Genomic DNA, 16,122 nt, shown 5'->3' with positions numbered 1-16,122 from the left:
TTCATTGACCTCCTTTAATCTATCAATGAAACAATCCTCTCTCTGAATACTCCATAGCTTGTAGATAAATTTGCCCCCTCTTAGGACTTAAAAATAATTTTGACAAATATGGCTTTACACTTGTGTACATGAATTAAAATTAACAATTCACAGAGACATTAAAAAAACTTTCTATGAAATATCAAAAAAATTTAAAATAAATTGCCTTTTAAAAATATAAATATAAATTACCTGAAATGTTAAAATTGGCTCAGACATAAAAGGTTCACATGACACAGGAAGTGAAATACAGTTATAACAACTGATTACTAACTGTATGTTGGAATATTTTCCAAATTGTTTTCTAATATTCATAAAATTTATATGTGATATATGTTATTTCTCCATGTTAACAGATGAAGAAACTGGGACTCAGAAAGTGTTAAATAACTTGCCCACTATCAGGTTGCAAATTCAAACTCATCTGGCTCAAAACTCCAGAGGAGATTATCTCTCCATAACTCTACGTGAAAGAAGAACATTTTAGGCCAATATACCCCCCAAAATATGTAGTATTAGAAGCTCTATGGGGTTAATCATGGCTGCTTTTTTTTTTCCTGGCCAAATACAAAAGAACATTCTGAAAAATAAAGGAAAGACCTATGTTGCAGATACTACAAGTGTCCTTGCAATTCTTTATTTAAACTGCAGTTGTTGACAAGATTGAGCACTGTTTACTTGACATTTTCCCTATCTTTTGGTTTCTATTAAATTACTTTTCCTCGTTTTCCTCTCAATTCTGTGATCCCTTGTCTTTAGTCTTCTTTGTTTCACCTGTTTCCTCTCCCTTCCCCTCAAACATTGGTTCTTCCTAGGGTTTGATTTTCAGCAGTCTTGGCACTGCTTCTGATCTCTCTGGGTGATCTCATTCACTTCCAAGTCTCCAAGGCTCACTGATCATCTGTCTTCAGCTCAGGACTAAACCCAAAAGCTCCAGACACACATGTCCAAATCCCTACTGCACATCCCCCTTTGGATGTCTTTTTAACACCTCAAAATCAGTAAGTCCATTGTAAACTCACCCTCCCCACTCACATCTGCTCCTTCAGTGTGTCGCTTCTTTACTCACTGTCTAAATATTTGCCCAAGCCAGAAGACTGAAAAAACATCTTTTATTTTTACCATACTTCCCCTGCACCCTCTCACACAGACATCCAACCAATCACAAAATTCCACGAAAAATTCTACATTGGATCTATGTGCTTTTCTCTCTCCTCCATGCTTCCACTTTTAACTCATAATTTTAAATCGTATTACTTTAAGACTCAGTCAACTGATCTTTTTTGTCCCATTTTGTCCTCTTCCAATTCATTCTCCCTCTTACAACCTAACCTGTTCTTTATAAAATATAAGTCTGCTCATGTCATTATTGTGTTTCAATGATTTATGGGTCCCTCTTTGTATTCAGAAGAGTGTCCATAGCTACATATCCTCTGAGCTCTAAAAAGCCTCAACTCTTAGCACACCTCTGCTCCACACATTTAATACTACTGCCAGACAAATCCATGTTCGATGGCTCAAAGACACTTGGATTCCCACACCTTGGTGTCTCCTCATGCACTGCTCCTTTGGCCAGCCATGTTCTCCTTCCTTGTTCTTTTTCAAATGACTCAACTAGATCTTAACACTCCGATCAGGCAATATCATCCTTAGGAGGCCATGCCAAATTTAGTGTAATTATCCTTCCGTGTCCATGTCAATCTCCTTTCTAGCAATGTTTCTCTGTCACAGCACGTTACGATACTATACTGTAATCTTTACTGTAATCACTGACTTGTCTCTCTTTCCCTCTGGGCTATCAGCTCCTTGAGGTCAGCAACTACTCTTATAAGCTTTTGTGTTGCCAGCTGCTAGCTAATGTCTTAAATAGAGTTGCTCTTGATAAATATGCTTAATAAGTAAATGGATACATTCATTATCTCATCTAATGAATGAATGGATGACTTCATTACATAATATGATTTCAGCCTTTGCTGTATCATTCACTGTCATGTGATTCATGAATAAATTGCCCAGAATTGTCTTGCCCCATTTTCTTTAAAATGTTGCAATTAAATTAGAGAAAAGATAAATGGCATTTTTTTTTCTTTCTTAATTCAGGCAGGCTCAATATAGATGTTATCTTTTTTACACCTTTATGGCCTTCTGGTAAAAGTACTAGGATAGTAGATATATGAATTGGTTCAAACTCTGGCTTTGTAGTCTATTACTAGAGATAGTCTTTGGAAAGTAAAGTGACTCCTTTTTGACAAAGCTATCTTAACTAGAATATATTTTCTTCTTAGACTGTCTCACTATAAGATTAGCTTGAGGTCAAATAAAATTATATATATATATATATATACCCACACACACACACCCCTAAGAAGTTTTAAAAAAAATGTGTTGCCATAAAGTGCAAGGTGTATTGCTATTTATCCTTTATTTTAAAATCCAGAACAATAATATGACTCTGTAAATAAGATTTTATATTTCCCAATGCCAGGAACTAAAATTTTTCCTCCTTGAGAAATAAACAACAATTAGAAGAATCCAGATTGGAAAAAAAGAGTTTTTTTGACCGCTTTATGAAAGCTTAATCCTATGACAACTCTAAAATACATCAAATATATACAGATTATGCATCATCCTATCACTTAAAGAGAAAAACTATAAGAATATGACTCACATCTTTGTCAATCTCATGAAAAATTAAGGTAAGAGAGAAAAAATATAAAACTAAAGAATTACTTAAAATCAACATAGAAGTTTGCCATCAATTCAAAATAAGAAAAGCTAATGAGAATCACAGTTGAGTCACATCACTCATTTTCCTAAATACAGACAAAAGTCGAATAGCATTTAATTCTAGCATTTCTTTGCTAACAACTTTGCAGTTGAAATCATCAGAATTTTATCTTTAGCATATTTAAGATTATTATATTAACCCAATGTAAACTCTTAGAATGCCTTTTTAGGGCTTCATGATCCTGGAAGAGAAAATGTACAAAAATATTTAAACATTGTTGAACTAAACACAGAATATTATATTATTTAGTACACTTAAATTTAGTGAATTTTTATTAAGTACCTACTTTATAAGTGGAAAATCCTGCAGAGCCTACTAGGTTTAGTGTCACATTTTCAATGTATTTAAGTAAACTAAACAACTCTATTTTACATACCAAGCTACTATTACAAGTACTACTCATTTTAAATACTTAACAGTCCACAAATAAATCAGCCACATGGAATTCATATTTAACTTAAAAAAGAATAACTTTTTAAAAATCATTACTAGGGCATAATATCGATTCTATTTGTGATTTTTTACAGCTTTTTTAACAGAAAAATATTAATCAATTGGTCCTTTTTAACAAAGTTTAAAAAGTCAAAAACAGTCTATAATATTCTATTATCATTTCAGCAAGGTGATAATACATGAGTACTTGATCCGTTCTATTAGTACTTCCTATTGCCATCTGAAATTTAAATGAGTCATTTCAGAATCTGAATATTTGTGGATTATATTGCACAGGGACTGCCTTTTTAAAGGGCTGATTCTTTTACAGGGTTTCTAATGTAGCTGAATTAAACTAATAATCACAATGACTAAAATATATTTATCTTTTAGAAAATTTAGAGATGGACTAATTTAGTATTTTGGTTATTACTTTTCGTTATATTGAACATATCCTCCAAACCAAAATATCTCTATCCATTAACTACTGGAAAAATATAAGAAAACAGCTGGCTTTTGGGTTGTCTCAAATGTTTTTTGATGAACATATCCAATTTAACTAGCATTTTTGTTTGTAAAGATAATTATTTTTTAATCTACCGATGATACAACAGTATGACGTTTTAATTAAATAAATTTGTCTATATTAAATGTATTTTTAAAATTTCCATTCTGTTGTACTTCATATTTTGGATAGATTGAAATAAAAAAGAGTATACTTTTAATTAGATTTTGAAATATGACTACAAAGGCTATTATACTCATTTTTTTTGTTATTGTAACAGGTCATAATTTTATATTATCTGTATTTCATATAATTTTAGTTTAATATTCATCAAAGTGTGACTTTCCAACAATAGGATAGTTGGAATAAACTATAAGGCAAAGTTACTCCCTTCTCAGGAACATGGGATTTATACCAAAAATTATAAGTTTATCAGGTTTAGACTTGTGAGTATGTAAACTCTATACACAGAATAGTTTATGTTATCGAAGTAGTCTTAGAGCACTAACTTAGTTTTGAGGCAGATGAACCAGCATTAAATAATCTGTCCCCTAGATAACCAACACATTTTATGCTTTGTCTTTTTTTTTGAGTATACATTCCACAACATAATTAAACATATCTTGTTTAATCACCCTTATTCATAGAGTAGATTCTGCAGTTCTACAAGGAGCCACTGTAGAAAAATCATGATTAAAATAAACTTAATCAGCCACATATTATGTCTTTATATTTAATCTAACATGACAAATTTAAAAATCCAGTCCATATTATGGTGAGGAATAAGTTTCATGTTAATTCTCTGGAATATTAAGTTTTAAGACCTATTTTTACCTTTTTGTACTCAAAGGCATAGAGCTTGATAAATGAGGTTGCCTTATATTTACTGCTTACATTTTATCTTTAATTAGATTGGAAAATCACGAGTCTGTATGCTCTCAGTCAGTCCATTCAACAAACACCAATCACATGACCCACACTCTCTGACTATTGATTTTTCTCAAATTCTGCTTAGATTTGCCTTAAGGATGTTCAGCATACTCATTTGTCAAAATAATTTTCCTTTTTTGTGATAGAAAATGTTTTCTACTTATTTACAATTTTTTTTTTTAATTTAAACATACACAAAATTAATTGTATGTGATTATAAAAAAATTAGATCACTAATACTGTGTTATACTTGGATTCAAAATAAACAGACTTAAAGTTTACTTGTGTCAGATTTCTCAATTCTTATATGTTAAAGAATAGCATACTCTATATTTCATACTTGTTCTATTTTTTAATTCTGTATGCAATTTCCTAATAAGTTATCATGTTTACAAATACTTTAACAGTAACATTGTATCTCATATCTATTTTTATTACATAAAATAATACTAGTTATAATTATCCCAAATGAGGTTAACAAACAAAAAGGAGGAAAAGAGGACTAGCCTTTTTGTTTACATTGTTGGAAGTTGCAATACAAACTTTAGAATGTTTAAGGTCTTAATTTGTAAAAATGAAACAAAATAAAACAGATATATTTGCCACTTGTAAGAAAATCTTTCAAAATTTTCTTAATACTTAAAAAGTAGTTACTATTGATAAATACCTTCACATGTATTTGGATCATAGATTATTTTTAAAGCTAGTAAGATTTCTACTGACAGAATCTTAGGTGAGATATAAGAAAAATATTTAAATAAACAAATACTATTTATGTATTAAAAAGAATGCATTCCTTAGAATAATTGCAATGCTGACATCCCTTATACAACTCTGAACATATAACTAATAACTTAGAAATTTTACAAAAGGGACTATCCACTAACCTTGTTCTAATTTATGTGCACTTGTGATTAAAAATAACTCCCTTTTGGTTTAATGCAATATTGATTTTATCACCAAATATGTCAAGAGATTTTTAAAAATTAAGTAGTAACTCATAGAAACTATAGCCTTCCTGAAAAATATATAATTATACACTTTGCAAAAGTGACACATGCTTCAACCTCCTTATGAAACTAAGTTCTCAAAAGAATTAAGAGTTCAAGAGACACCAAAAATTAAGAAAAATTAATCATGTTATCTGTTAGATGAATTAACAGCCAATACATACAAATTAAAATATTTAAGTTGATGAAACAGATGTCCTCCAGACATTTAACAACTCTTAGTTTTCAAATTCACTTGTTTCTTTGTTCAGTACACTTTCTTGCAGTGAAAGAATTTTAAATAAAAATGCATCCAGCTAGATACGATAAAAAGGCTTTACAATTCAGCTCGAACATTTTATTAACTGTGAAACATGCAATCTTTTATGTAGAAACTATTCCTACTTCTTAAATAATCTATAGTCATTATCTTAATTTATAAATTTGGACCTGGTAAATTAGCATATAAATGTGAGGAGGTATTTGAAACATGCACTTCCTTCAAGAAGAAAAAGGCAATACAACTACTATTGAGTGATCATGTTTCAATGCATTTTAAACTAATATGCACAGTTGATTGTACTTGCTTTTTTACATTAAGTTATACAGTATCCTCATAAGGGTGAAAGGAACTGTACAACTGCTTTCTTACGGCATTAGGTGAGGTCACCCGTTTAGTTTCATTGTGTGGGATAATAAATAATGCTGGGTTGGTTGGTGAATTCAGGTGGATCAGAGCCTAACGTGATTTGGCATCGAGGTAAGGATTCATGGAGTTCTATCCACAAGACATATGCATTATAAGATAGTAAGAGACATTTACAATCCAGAATATAAGGACAGGGCAGCCTCAAGTGACATCACCAGATCATCTGCAGTGTCAACCAACCGACTCAAATATATATCCTTCCCACCACCACTCCCCTCTTTTTCTCACTATTAGCAAGCCTTCCATGGCCTTCATCAGTGTAAAAGAGCACGTCTTCTTTAAAAGCAAGACCTGTGCTTACTCAAGTGAAATGCAAATAAGAAAAACCAAAGGAACAAAATAAAAAACAAGCTTGAGTACAATTTTTACTAAACTGATATTTAACTGATAGGAATAACACCGAAATGTTAAAGGAGAATTTAGCTTGAATGATCTAGACAAGTAATGAAAAAAGAGAGAGAGAAAGGCAGGAAGAAGCAAAGAAAGGGAGGAGAAGAAAGAAAAGAAAAACAAATTAAGGAAAAGAAAAGAAACCAGCTAAATATCCCTGAGTTGAAGTCTTGTTGTTAACTCTGATTTGTCCTGAAACCAGGCAACTGTGGGAATATTGAAGTTCTTTCTAAAAAAAAAATGAAATAATAACAAAGAGGAAGAGGACTCCATTGCTTGGTTTTAACTCTCTTCTAATCTTTCATAACTTATGTTTTACTTACAGGCATTTGTTACAGCAAAACTGTTGGCTGTCTCGATGTTGTCCACATGAGGTACCAAATTAAAAGGAGCTTCCGACGCATTGGGGCTGGTGTTATGAAGAAAAATTGCTAATCGAAAAGCAGTGTATTCCTGATCTGTGTTTCGGATGAAGAGACCACCTATTAAAACAGCAGGAAAAGCACATTTAGTGTTTCCTCTTGTAAACATTATACACAACCCAAGCACAGTCAAATCTACTGCCATTTACAAGCATATACAATTAAAGAGCTATACCTGCCACATCTAAGGAGACTGCCTTTTGTCCCTAAGGTGCATGCTTAGTATTTAGTCTTTAGAGCAGCTCAGCTTTTTCTTGTCCCAATGTGCTATGATCACAATGACCTCTGAGACCATTTAGTGTCTGTTCCTTTCTCTCCCTTGCCCTCCCCCGATTCCCAGCACACTGCTACATCAGCCAGCTCAGGGAATCTCTCTCTAAGATGAATGCAGATGAACGGAAAAGAGATTTACATTAAAATACAGACATAGTGCCACACGGGGAAGAGGGAAATCAGAAAGGAGAAATGAACTTTGTTTTCCTGCAGCTCATGGACTCAGCCTAATTAACTCCGTTTTGTGCACAGACCACGAGAAATGATGCAGTGTTGAGGCTGGGCTTAGCTGGAAGAAATTCAATAGCTGCGTCCCATTAAAAGACAGTAGAGGAGAATAGCAAGAAAAGCCAAGGATGGAGGATGTCCCTGGAAATACAGTCGAGGTAGAGAAATAAGGGCTAAAGCTTCAAGAAGAAAACAAAATAAAAAGGAGAGAAGCTTCCTGGAAGGGGATCTAACTTTGGAATCTGCTAACCGGTAGCAAGAAAAGGCAGGGAGTGAGGGTGGTAATGTCTTTTTCCTCAGTGTCTTTCTGTAATAGCAAGAAAGCTGCGGCGTCCAGCAGGGGAAGAAGTGGATTTTTTTTTTCTTTTTTAAACAAACTTGACATCACTTTACACTTTATAAAGAAAGGAATGAAAATAAATATCATATAAAATGCAACCAAATTCCCCAAAGGTTTTCCCCCAACTTATTTCAAACCTACTTAAGCGGCTTAGCCAAAGGTGGAAATAGGGTTATGGACTGAGAAGGGATGGGTGGGCTGCCCTGGGTGTATTCCAAAGGCAGTCTTTTTGAAAAAGAGAGAAAGGAAGAAGAAGGTAAGAGAGGGGCAGGGAACTGCTGAAGGTTTCCCTGAATTGCTTATCAGCAACTCATTTAACTCACTTTCGGATATCTGCTACAACCAGCCACAAGCACACCCCATCGGAGCACACCTTACCTATTTGCACGCTGCTCGGAAAGGCTCCCATGGCGAGTCCCCAAAATCCAGAAAATAACAAGACAATCTGTCTGCAAATAATCCTCATCTTCTTTTCTCCTCTCCCTGGCGCGCGCTCTCTCTTTCTCTCGCACTCTTCCTCAAGGCTGTTCAGAGAAACATTGAAGACGACGGCGCTAAAATTAAAAATCAACCAAAAAAATAATAATAATAAAATAAAAAAGAAAGAAAAAAAAGGAAAGAGGTTGGAGGTGGTTTAAGATTATGACTATTTCCCCTTAGCAATCCATCGCGAGCCGCCAGATTTTTCCCGCAGTCTCCATAGCCCTGGGAGAGGTTTTCTGTCCGGCTGCAAATGTTGCACATGCAAAAGATGGTGGTGGAGCGTCTAGTGGCTGCTCGCAGGGATGAGACATGCGCTCTGTCTTTGCCTCACTCGCACTCGCGCTCGCCCCTTGCTTTCTCACATACACACAAACACTGGCGCCGCGGCCGCCGCACGCGCTCCCCAGCTCGCACCCGCCGACATCTCCCCTCAGCCTGCACCAGCCCGGAGCACCGCTTCCCTCCTGGCGTCTCCTCCCCAACGCGCACTCCCTCCACACGCCTCTCGCCCAACGTTCCGCTGGGCGCTTACCGGAGCGCCCCAGCCTCCCCGACGCTCGGGGCCAGTCTGAAGAAAGGTTTTCCCTTCTCACCACTCGCTGACTCCCACCTCTCTTCCTCGGTTAGCAGAGGGACCGACTCTGGGGATGGGCACCCCCAGCGCCCCTCTCTTGGTTTTCCTGGCACCTATGCTTCTCGGCTGCGCTAGGCAGAAAATTGGCCCACGGGCCACGTCTGCAAGCCCCAGTCAGGGGCTCCGGGGGGTTAGTACCTCCCCATGCTCCCTGGCCCCTGCCGCATCCCTGCGGGTTCGCGAGGAGGACGGGCTGCCTCCCGCTCCTACAGTCCCGGCTTTCCTCTCAGCCTAGCCCTCTTCTGCCACTGGGCTGCGCGCGGGGAACTCCGGTCCGCGCTGCAGCAAAGACTTCTCACCAGCAAACGGCCCGGGAATCTGGAGAGCCTGACGAGGGAATGGATGAGGTGAAAGGACTCAGCGAGTGGTGTGAGGAGAAAGCTCAGGCAGAGGGCAGCTCCGGGCGGGTGAAAGAGGCCAGGACCAGGAGGAGAGAATTTGAAGGAGGTAAGAATGCGGAGGAGAGCCAGAGAAGTTATAAGGTCCCGGGAAGGGGAGGTATGGGTAAAAGGTTATTTTAAATAACAAAGTTTAGGGTATCGAACAGGATGAGGGAAAGACTGAGAAATGAAAATTGAAGGAGGTCTCTAATACTCTGAAAGACGTGAGGCAGAGATAGGGGTAAGAACTGTGTGAAGTGCAAAGTAGGAAAAGTGATTAAAGATCCGGTTGCTTTCTATCCAGTCTCCCATTCCGGAGGACTCTTTCCCTCTGTGCTGTGGCCCAGTGCAGGAGCAGGAGGGACGCGGCACAAAGGCTGAGGAAGGGCCGGAAGGGCAGGGCTTGGGGCGGTGGGCACAGGTGTCTGACAGGAAAATAGCGTTTTTCGTGCACGTCTCCTCTCGTCCGGGACTCTGGAATGCTCGCTCCGCTCCGCGCCACCTCCAGGTAGACTGAAGCACTTCATTGATGATGTCAATAGTTGTTTTGACTGGGTAGAACTGAAAAGGAATTATCCTAGAAAGTTTTAGGGTTACAGTCTCACTTCCTCTCCAGAGTTACCTTTAAGATTGTCCTTTCATCTGGCTGCCCTGTACTGAGCTTGTGCCACACTCAGAAGCAGTCACTGTGGTGGCTGTGAGTGACTGCTTTCTGATTTCCTCTGTGTGGTTTGAGATTTCCTGATCTAGTTAGTAAATACAATCTCCTGATTCCAGTAAACTGTGTGAGAGTCATTAGAAGGAGAGGTTCTCCTTAAACGTTAGGGAACCTAATGTCTCCCATTAAATTTTAAAAAAAGATAGAGCAAATGCCTATGTTTGCCTGATGTAATATTTGAGAATAGAATGCTTAAGCGGAATTCTTGCAAGAGACTCTCCTGCTAATGGCTTTTTGAAATAGGCATTACCTTAACTCATTCAATATTTTTTTATTTGTTGTCACTGATTACCTGTATTTGTAGTTTGTAGATGACATTTAAAAATTCCTGTTAAAACCTGAGTGCTCTTCTGTTTCCTACGTTTTCAATTTTACTTTTAAAATTGAATCTTTTAAAAAATGTATCTTCTTTCCCGTTATATTTCACCACAGATTGTTACCAAAAAAAAAAAAAAACCTAATTGTAACCGTATTTTACAAATAATACATTTGTCATTTCAGTTTGTGAAGTTTTAGTCTTGCAAGTCAAGTGGGATTTGAAGCATTTTCCCTTTTTTTATTTTAATGTTAAAAAACAAGCCTGTAAATAATAGCATTCTGATTTCTCTTGTAAAAGGATAATAGAATATGACACATAAATTCAAGTTAAATTAAAATTTCAAAGTCCACCAAACTGTTAAACTTATCGCTTGCTAGTGGAGCTCTTCCTGATGCAGAGGCAATTATTAACATTTATTCTTCTCAAATGGAAAAATGTGAGTTTTCATATGATGTAATAGCATCATTGATATAGATGCAGGACAAGTTTTTTCCACTTAACTGTCATGATAACCCCTGGACTAATATAACCACTGATGCTACAACTATATTTTTCCAAAACAGTAATTCAGTTGTTTTTAATTCCTATTTCCCCAAGTAGTTAAAACCTCTATTTTACTTTCTAAACCTAATCTCCCTTTATCTGTATGATATAAATATATATTTATAAATATGTGTATCAAATATATTTTCTCTGTATGACACATAGTAATATATCATATATATATTGTGTACACATATACATGTATATAGATGTTTATGTCAAATAGCAGTATTTTAAGCACCTACCTTATGTGTTTATTTTTCTAGTGTTTGAGATATAAAGGTGAACAAAACAAAATCCCTGATATTCTTGGAAGACTCTTAATGTTTATGAATGCTCACTAATGAGCCAGGTGTTGTGTAATTTTTAATAAACTTTAGGTATCCTTGCATTTGTTAGGAAATCCAACTAAAGATTTAGATTCTTTATCAAGGTTACATTCTTGGTAAGTGATGATACCATAACTAAGGATGGAACTCAATTATCTGATTTCAGAGACTGGGCTGTCTTTATTAAAACCTGCTGGATTAATGAGTTTAAGATGCAATGAGGGGTCTGGGAGCTGAAAAGTAAACTGCAAGAATCCATAGCATTCAGAAAGGTGAAATATTCTACGTGAAAGACCCCAGGCTTTCAGAATAATAATTAATAACTGGTTTCAGATTACAGGCCCTTAATTTCTTAGCTGTATTGCATTGGATACATTTACTTAATGTTTCTTTTCTGATAGGATATATGTAAACTTTCAACACAGTTATGGTACATAACTGGCAACTCTTGTTAATAATGAGTTGCCCCCCAAAATGTGATAAAGCCTCCTGTAGAGGGAAGTGCAGAGTGCCATGTGAGCAAAACAGAGTGTCTAACTGACTCTGAGGGAATTCAGGAAGAACTCATAGAGTGAAAAAAAAAAATCAACTGAATATGTATTTGTAGGGATTATCAGGTGGAGAAAAGTTACGTCTTCCTAGCCACTGCTAAAAGTTTGGTAAAACTAGGTTTCAGGGTATATGAGGGGAAGTGCTGGAAGTGCGGCTGAAAAGCAAAGCAAGGGATGGCTCTGCACCGTCTCACTCAGAAGTATTGTCTTCATCTCATAGAGACAGAGGAACAATGAATGGTTATAAGTAAGGAGGCAAAATGACCAGGTTTGCACTTTAGATCAGAAATCTGATGCTAGGAAACTAACCCATATTTTTGAAAATAAACATTTCATTTTGAATAATTTGTATTTACATAAATGTTTCTAGTTAACTACAGAGTTCCCCTGTACCTTTCACCCAATTTCAGTTTTCCTTAATGTTATCATCTTAGATTACTCTGGTACATTTGTCAAAAATAAGAAACTGACACTGGTATGTCACTATTAATTAAATGCCAGACTTTATTTACAGTTTTCCATTAGAGTATTTTTCTGTGCCAGGATCTAGTTCAGGACACCTCATTATATTTAGTTGTCATAGCTTCTTGTTTTGTTTTTTGACAGTTTCATCTTCTTTGTTTTTCATATGACATCAACAGCTTGAAGAGTACCGGATAGGCATTTGTAGAATGTCTCTCAATTGGGATTTGCCTGATACTTTTCTCAGGATTAGACTGGGGTTATGGATTTTCAGAAAGAGTGCCATACAGGTGAAATGCTCTTCTCATCACATCTATAATATCCCCTGACATCACTGGTAACATCAACCTTCATCAGGTGATTAAAGTGTTTTTGCAAGTTTTATCCACTCTATATTGACTGCTTTTTTTTTTTTTCCGTAGTCTTTTATTTGGAAGTGAGTCATTAAGTATATTCTACTCTCCAGGAGAGGAGAGTATCTACATAAATTACTTGATATTTTTGTACTGAAGCATTGTCTCTTCTCTCCCACTTAAAAAAAATTTAGTCATTAATTTAAATCAGTATGGGCTCATGTATATTTATGTATTTGTATTATTATATTATTTTCTATTGATTACTTTAAGTATAGGGATACATGTGGAGGTTTGTTACATAGGTAAACTTGAGTCACGGGGGTTTGTTGTACAGATCATTTTGTCACCCAGGTATTAAGTCTATTACCCATTAGTTATTTTTTCCTGATTGTCTCTTTTCTCACATCCTCTACCCTCCAAAAGGCACCAGTGTGAGTTGTTCCTCTCTCTGTGTCTATGTGTTCTCATCACTTAATTTTTACATATAGGTAAGAACATGCAGTGTTTGCTTTACTGTTCCTGTGTTAGTTTGCTAAGGATCATGGCATCCAACTCCATCCATGTTCCTGCTAAGGGCGTGATCTTGTTCTTTTTTTATGGCTGCATAGTATTCCATGGTGTATATGTATCATATTTTCTTTATCCAGTCTATCATTGCGGGGAATTTAGGTTTATTTTGCACTTTGGGTTATAGTCTGATATTATGTTATTTGTTATTTATTATGCTGTTCAAATTGGTCCAGCTTTGGACATGGGGTGCTATTGGTATGTGTCCATCCTTTTGTTTTCTGAACATCTCCATGCTTATTGTCACTACAGGAAGCTCTCTATACGTTATCTTTTATATTCCTTGCCTTAGCCTTAGTAAGAGCCGTTTCAGTAAGGAGTCCTGATTCTTATCATTGCAGAATGATATTTAAAAACCAAGATCTGGCAATGGGCTTGATAATTGTTGCTGAGTTGTCATTGCTTCCAGACTCTCACATAGGACAGTGCTTGATTATACATCTATAACACCTGTTGATGTACATACCTATAATTGTTTCTCTATCCATCTATATATATATTAAGTCAAAAATGAGTTGTTACTGATGTCCACAACTCAAATTGAGTACTACAGCATTTATTCTAATCTCCCTTCTTGCTTATCAGTACCTTACTTCTCCAACATTAAGAAACCTAGTTCCCACAATAAAGTTAATTACATTTATCTGTGATATTAAACCTAAACTTAAGTTCTCCAAAAACAATTAAATTTTTGATACTATATTTTTGTTTTCAGCTACTGGTGATTACTGAAAATCTAGGTCTATTAGTGTTAGCTATCTGTATTCCTAGGAAACATTGAATTTCACAAACATCAGTGTAAATATATGACATTGTTTGTAATATTCTGTCCTAAAAGAAGCTAGTACATTATTCAAATAACTACTAACAATTTAATAAATTTATTTATATATTTACTAGCTTAATGATTTCTTGGCAAAGCCTAGTTTTTTCTGTGCCTATATATTTTTCTCCAATTAAGCTGATACTTTCCAATTTTCATATATTTTGCTACTGTCACTTTCCAGCAATAGGAACAATACCCTAGTGCCTCACAGAATATATTGCTTTACCTTTTTATCTGTCTGTCAACCTTGCATGAAATCAGCACACTAATCTTGCCCTATAGCTGTTGCTTGATTAATCTTCTGTCATCTATCTACCTCACATGGTCTCTCCATGAAACTGATTGACATTGTGCGTGACTTTAATGCTGATAAATTATCTCTCTTCCAGAACTACAGAATCCTCATTACACCAAAAAGATTACTTTTCTTGTTTTATGTTCCTCATTCTTCTCTCAAGTCACTGTAATTGAAAGAGGTCACTGAGTAGAACTTGGCACTCTTTCCCTCTTTCACTCATCCATTCACCATGTATTTCTAGAACATTTTCTATGGATCACAGTATCATGAGGGAGTGGAAAGTATTTTATTTATCACGGTATTTGTTCCCGACAAGCAAAGGATCCCAAACGTAGACATACATGCAAAAACACACCCATGCAAGTGAGTACAAAGAATTATGTTGTAAACCCTACCTTAATGGTAGAAACCTGATGTGATCTCTTTCTAGGCAGAAATCGTATTATATTAAGGAAAGATCTACTCCTATTCCATTGCTGGTCCTGCATCTCAATGCCTATTCTAGGAGAGGAATAGTCAACAAAGCATCAGGGAAAGAAAATATTTGTACTGGAATATAAAAAGCTGCAAGGTTTTCATAAGCTAAGAAATAGAGGCGCATTCCAGACAAAGGGAAGAGGTGGTGTGTACTAGTTGAACAATGCGTAGCCAAAGGTAGAAGTCATGATGGGGATTAGTAGCAAATAAGGCTCAGTAGTTTGATTAAAGCCAGATTCTGAAAAGCCTGGCATGGAGCAGATATTAATAAGTGTATTTGGTACATATATTGACAAATGACACAAAATGAAGCTTTGAGCTATACATTTTTCTGCTTACTTGTTAACAGTATTTATCCTAATGAGTCACAGGTCATTTTGTTAACTTGATTCCTATTCAGATGGTTGATGAAAAATTAATAAAATTATATGGATAATCAAACTCTTTGAAATGATATCTTAAATTTGGTAAAGTGAATGTTAAATTAGATTTTTCCAATTTAAATATCTGCACTGGACACATTCACAAAATACATGTTCTGTATTTTAAAATGTAATTTTACTTTACAATATAACAGTAGTGATTGTTAATTGTCTTTTATTAAGCAAATACTATGATATAAGAATGTAATTTTTGGTTCTTATAATCATCCTTAAATTGAGATAGCATTTGCCTTGTTTTAGAGATGAGAAAATTAAAGCTCTGAGAGATGAAATAACAAGCCCAGTGTCGCTCAGCTAGTAATGGTGCAGCAGAATTCAAAACAACATCTTTTTTTTTGGCATAGATCCTGTGCTTTTTGGACTATGCATTTCTCATATACATGTATGAGAAAAGCCAAGTGTTTGGTTTATACCAGTTATCTTTGCTTTGGCTCTGATTTAAGCTGAGGCTTACACAACATTTAGGAAGGAAAAATATGTACTTTTACACTTTTGTAGAAATATTAGTAATTACTGAAACAATTAACATAAAGCTATGGTAACAAAGTTAGATAAATAATAGTTATTTATTTAAGCCTGGTGTGCTGGCTCACACCTGTAATCCCAGCATGTTGGGAAGCCAAGGCAGGCATATCACTTGAGGTCAGGAGTTCGAGAACAGCCTGGCCAACATGGTAAAATCCCGTCCCTG

General features: G+C 35.7%; 1 protein-coding gene across 11 annotated transcripts in view; it reads right to left on the bottom strand.

Moving 5' to 3' along the window:
• The window catches only part of GRIA4 (glutamate ionotropic receptor AMPA type subunit 4), a 395,455-nt gene extending 385,984 nt beyond the window's left edge, over positions 1 to 9,471 (bottom strand). For 5 of the 11 annotated variants that reach the window (XM_064375376.1, XM_064375381.1, XM_064375384.1 and 2 more), the window contains exons 1-2: positions 8,424 to 8,881; positions 7,106 to 7,264 (exon numbers count right to left, since the gene is read on the bottom strand). In XM_064375376.1, coding sequence (XP_064231446.1) covers positions 7,106 to 7,264; positions 8,424 to 8,511 — 247 coding nt within the window. In that variant the 5' untranslated portion in view covers positions 8,512 to 8,881. The other 6 variants (XM_064375383.1, XM_064375377.1, XM_064375380.1 and 3 more) reach the window with 5 other exon arrangements.
• Positions 9,472 to 16,122: the final 6,651 nt, after the last annotated feature.

This window comes from Aotus nancymaae, unplaced genomic scaffold, assembly GCF_030222135.1.
Source record: "Aotus nancymaae isolate 86718 unplaced genomic scaffold, 86718_ANA_hifiasm-v0.15.2.pri h1tg000012l, whole genome shotgun sequence".
Classification (NCBI taxonomy): Eukaryota; Metazoa; Chordata; class Mammalia; order Primates; family Aotidae; genus Aotus; species Aotus nancymaae.
The sequence above is the reverse complement of the archived record's forward strand: the minus strand, read 5'-3'. Positions and strand labels throughout refer to the sequence as shown.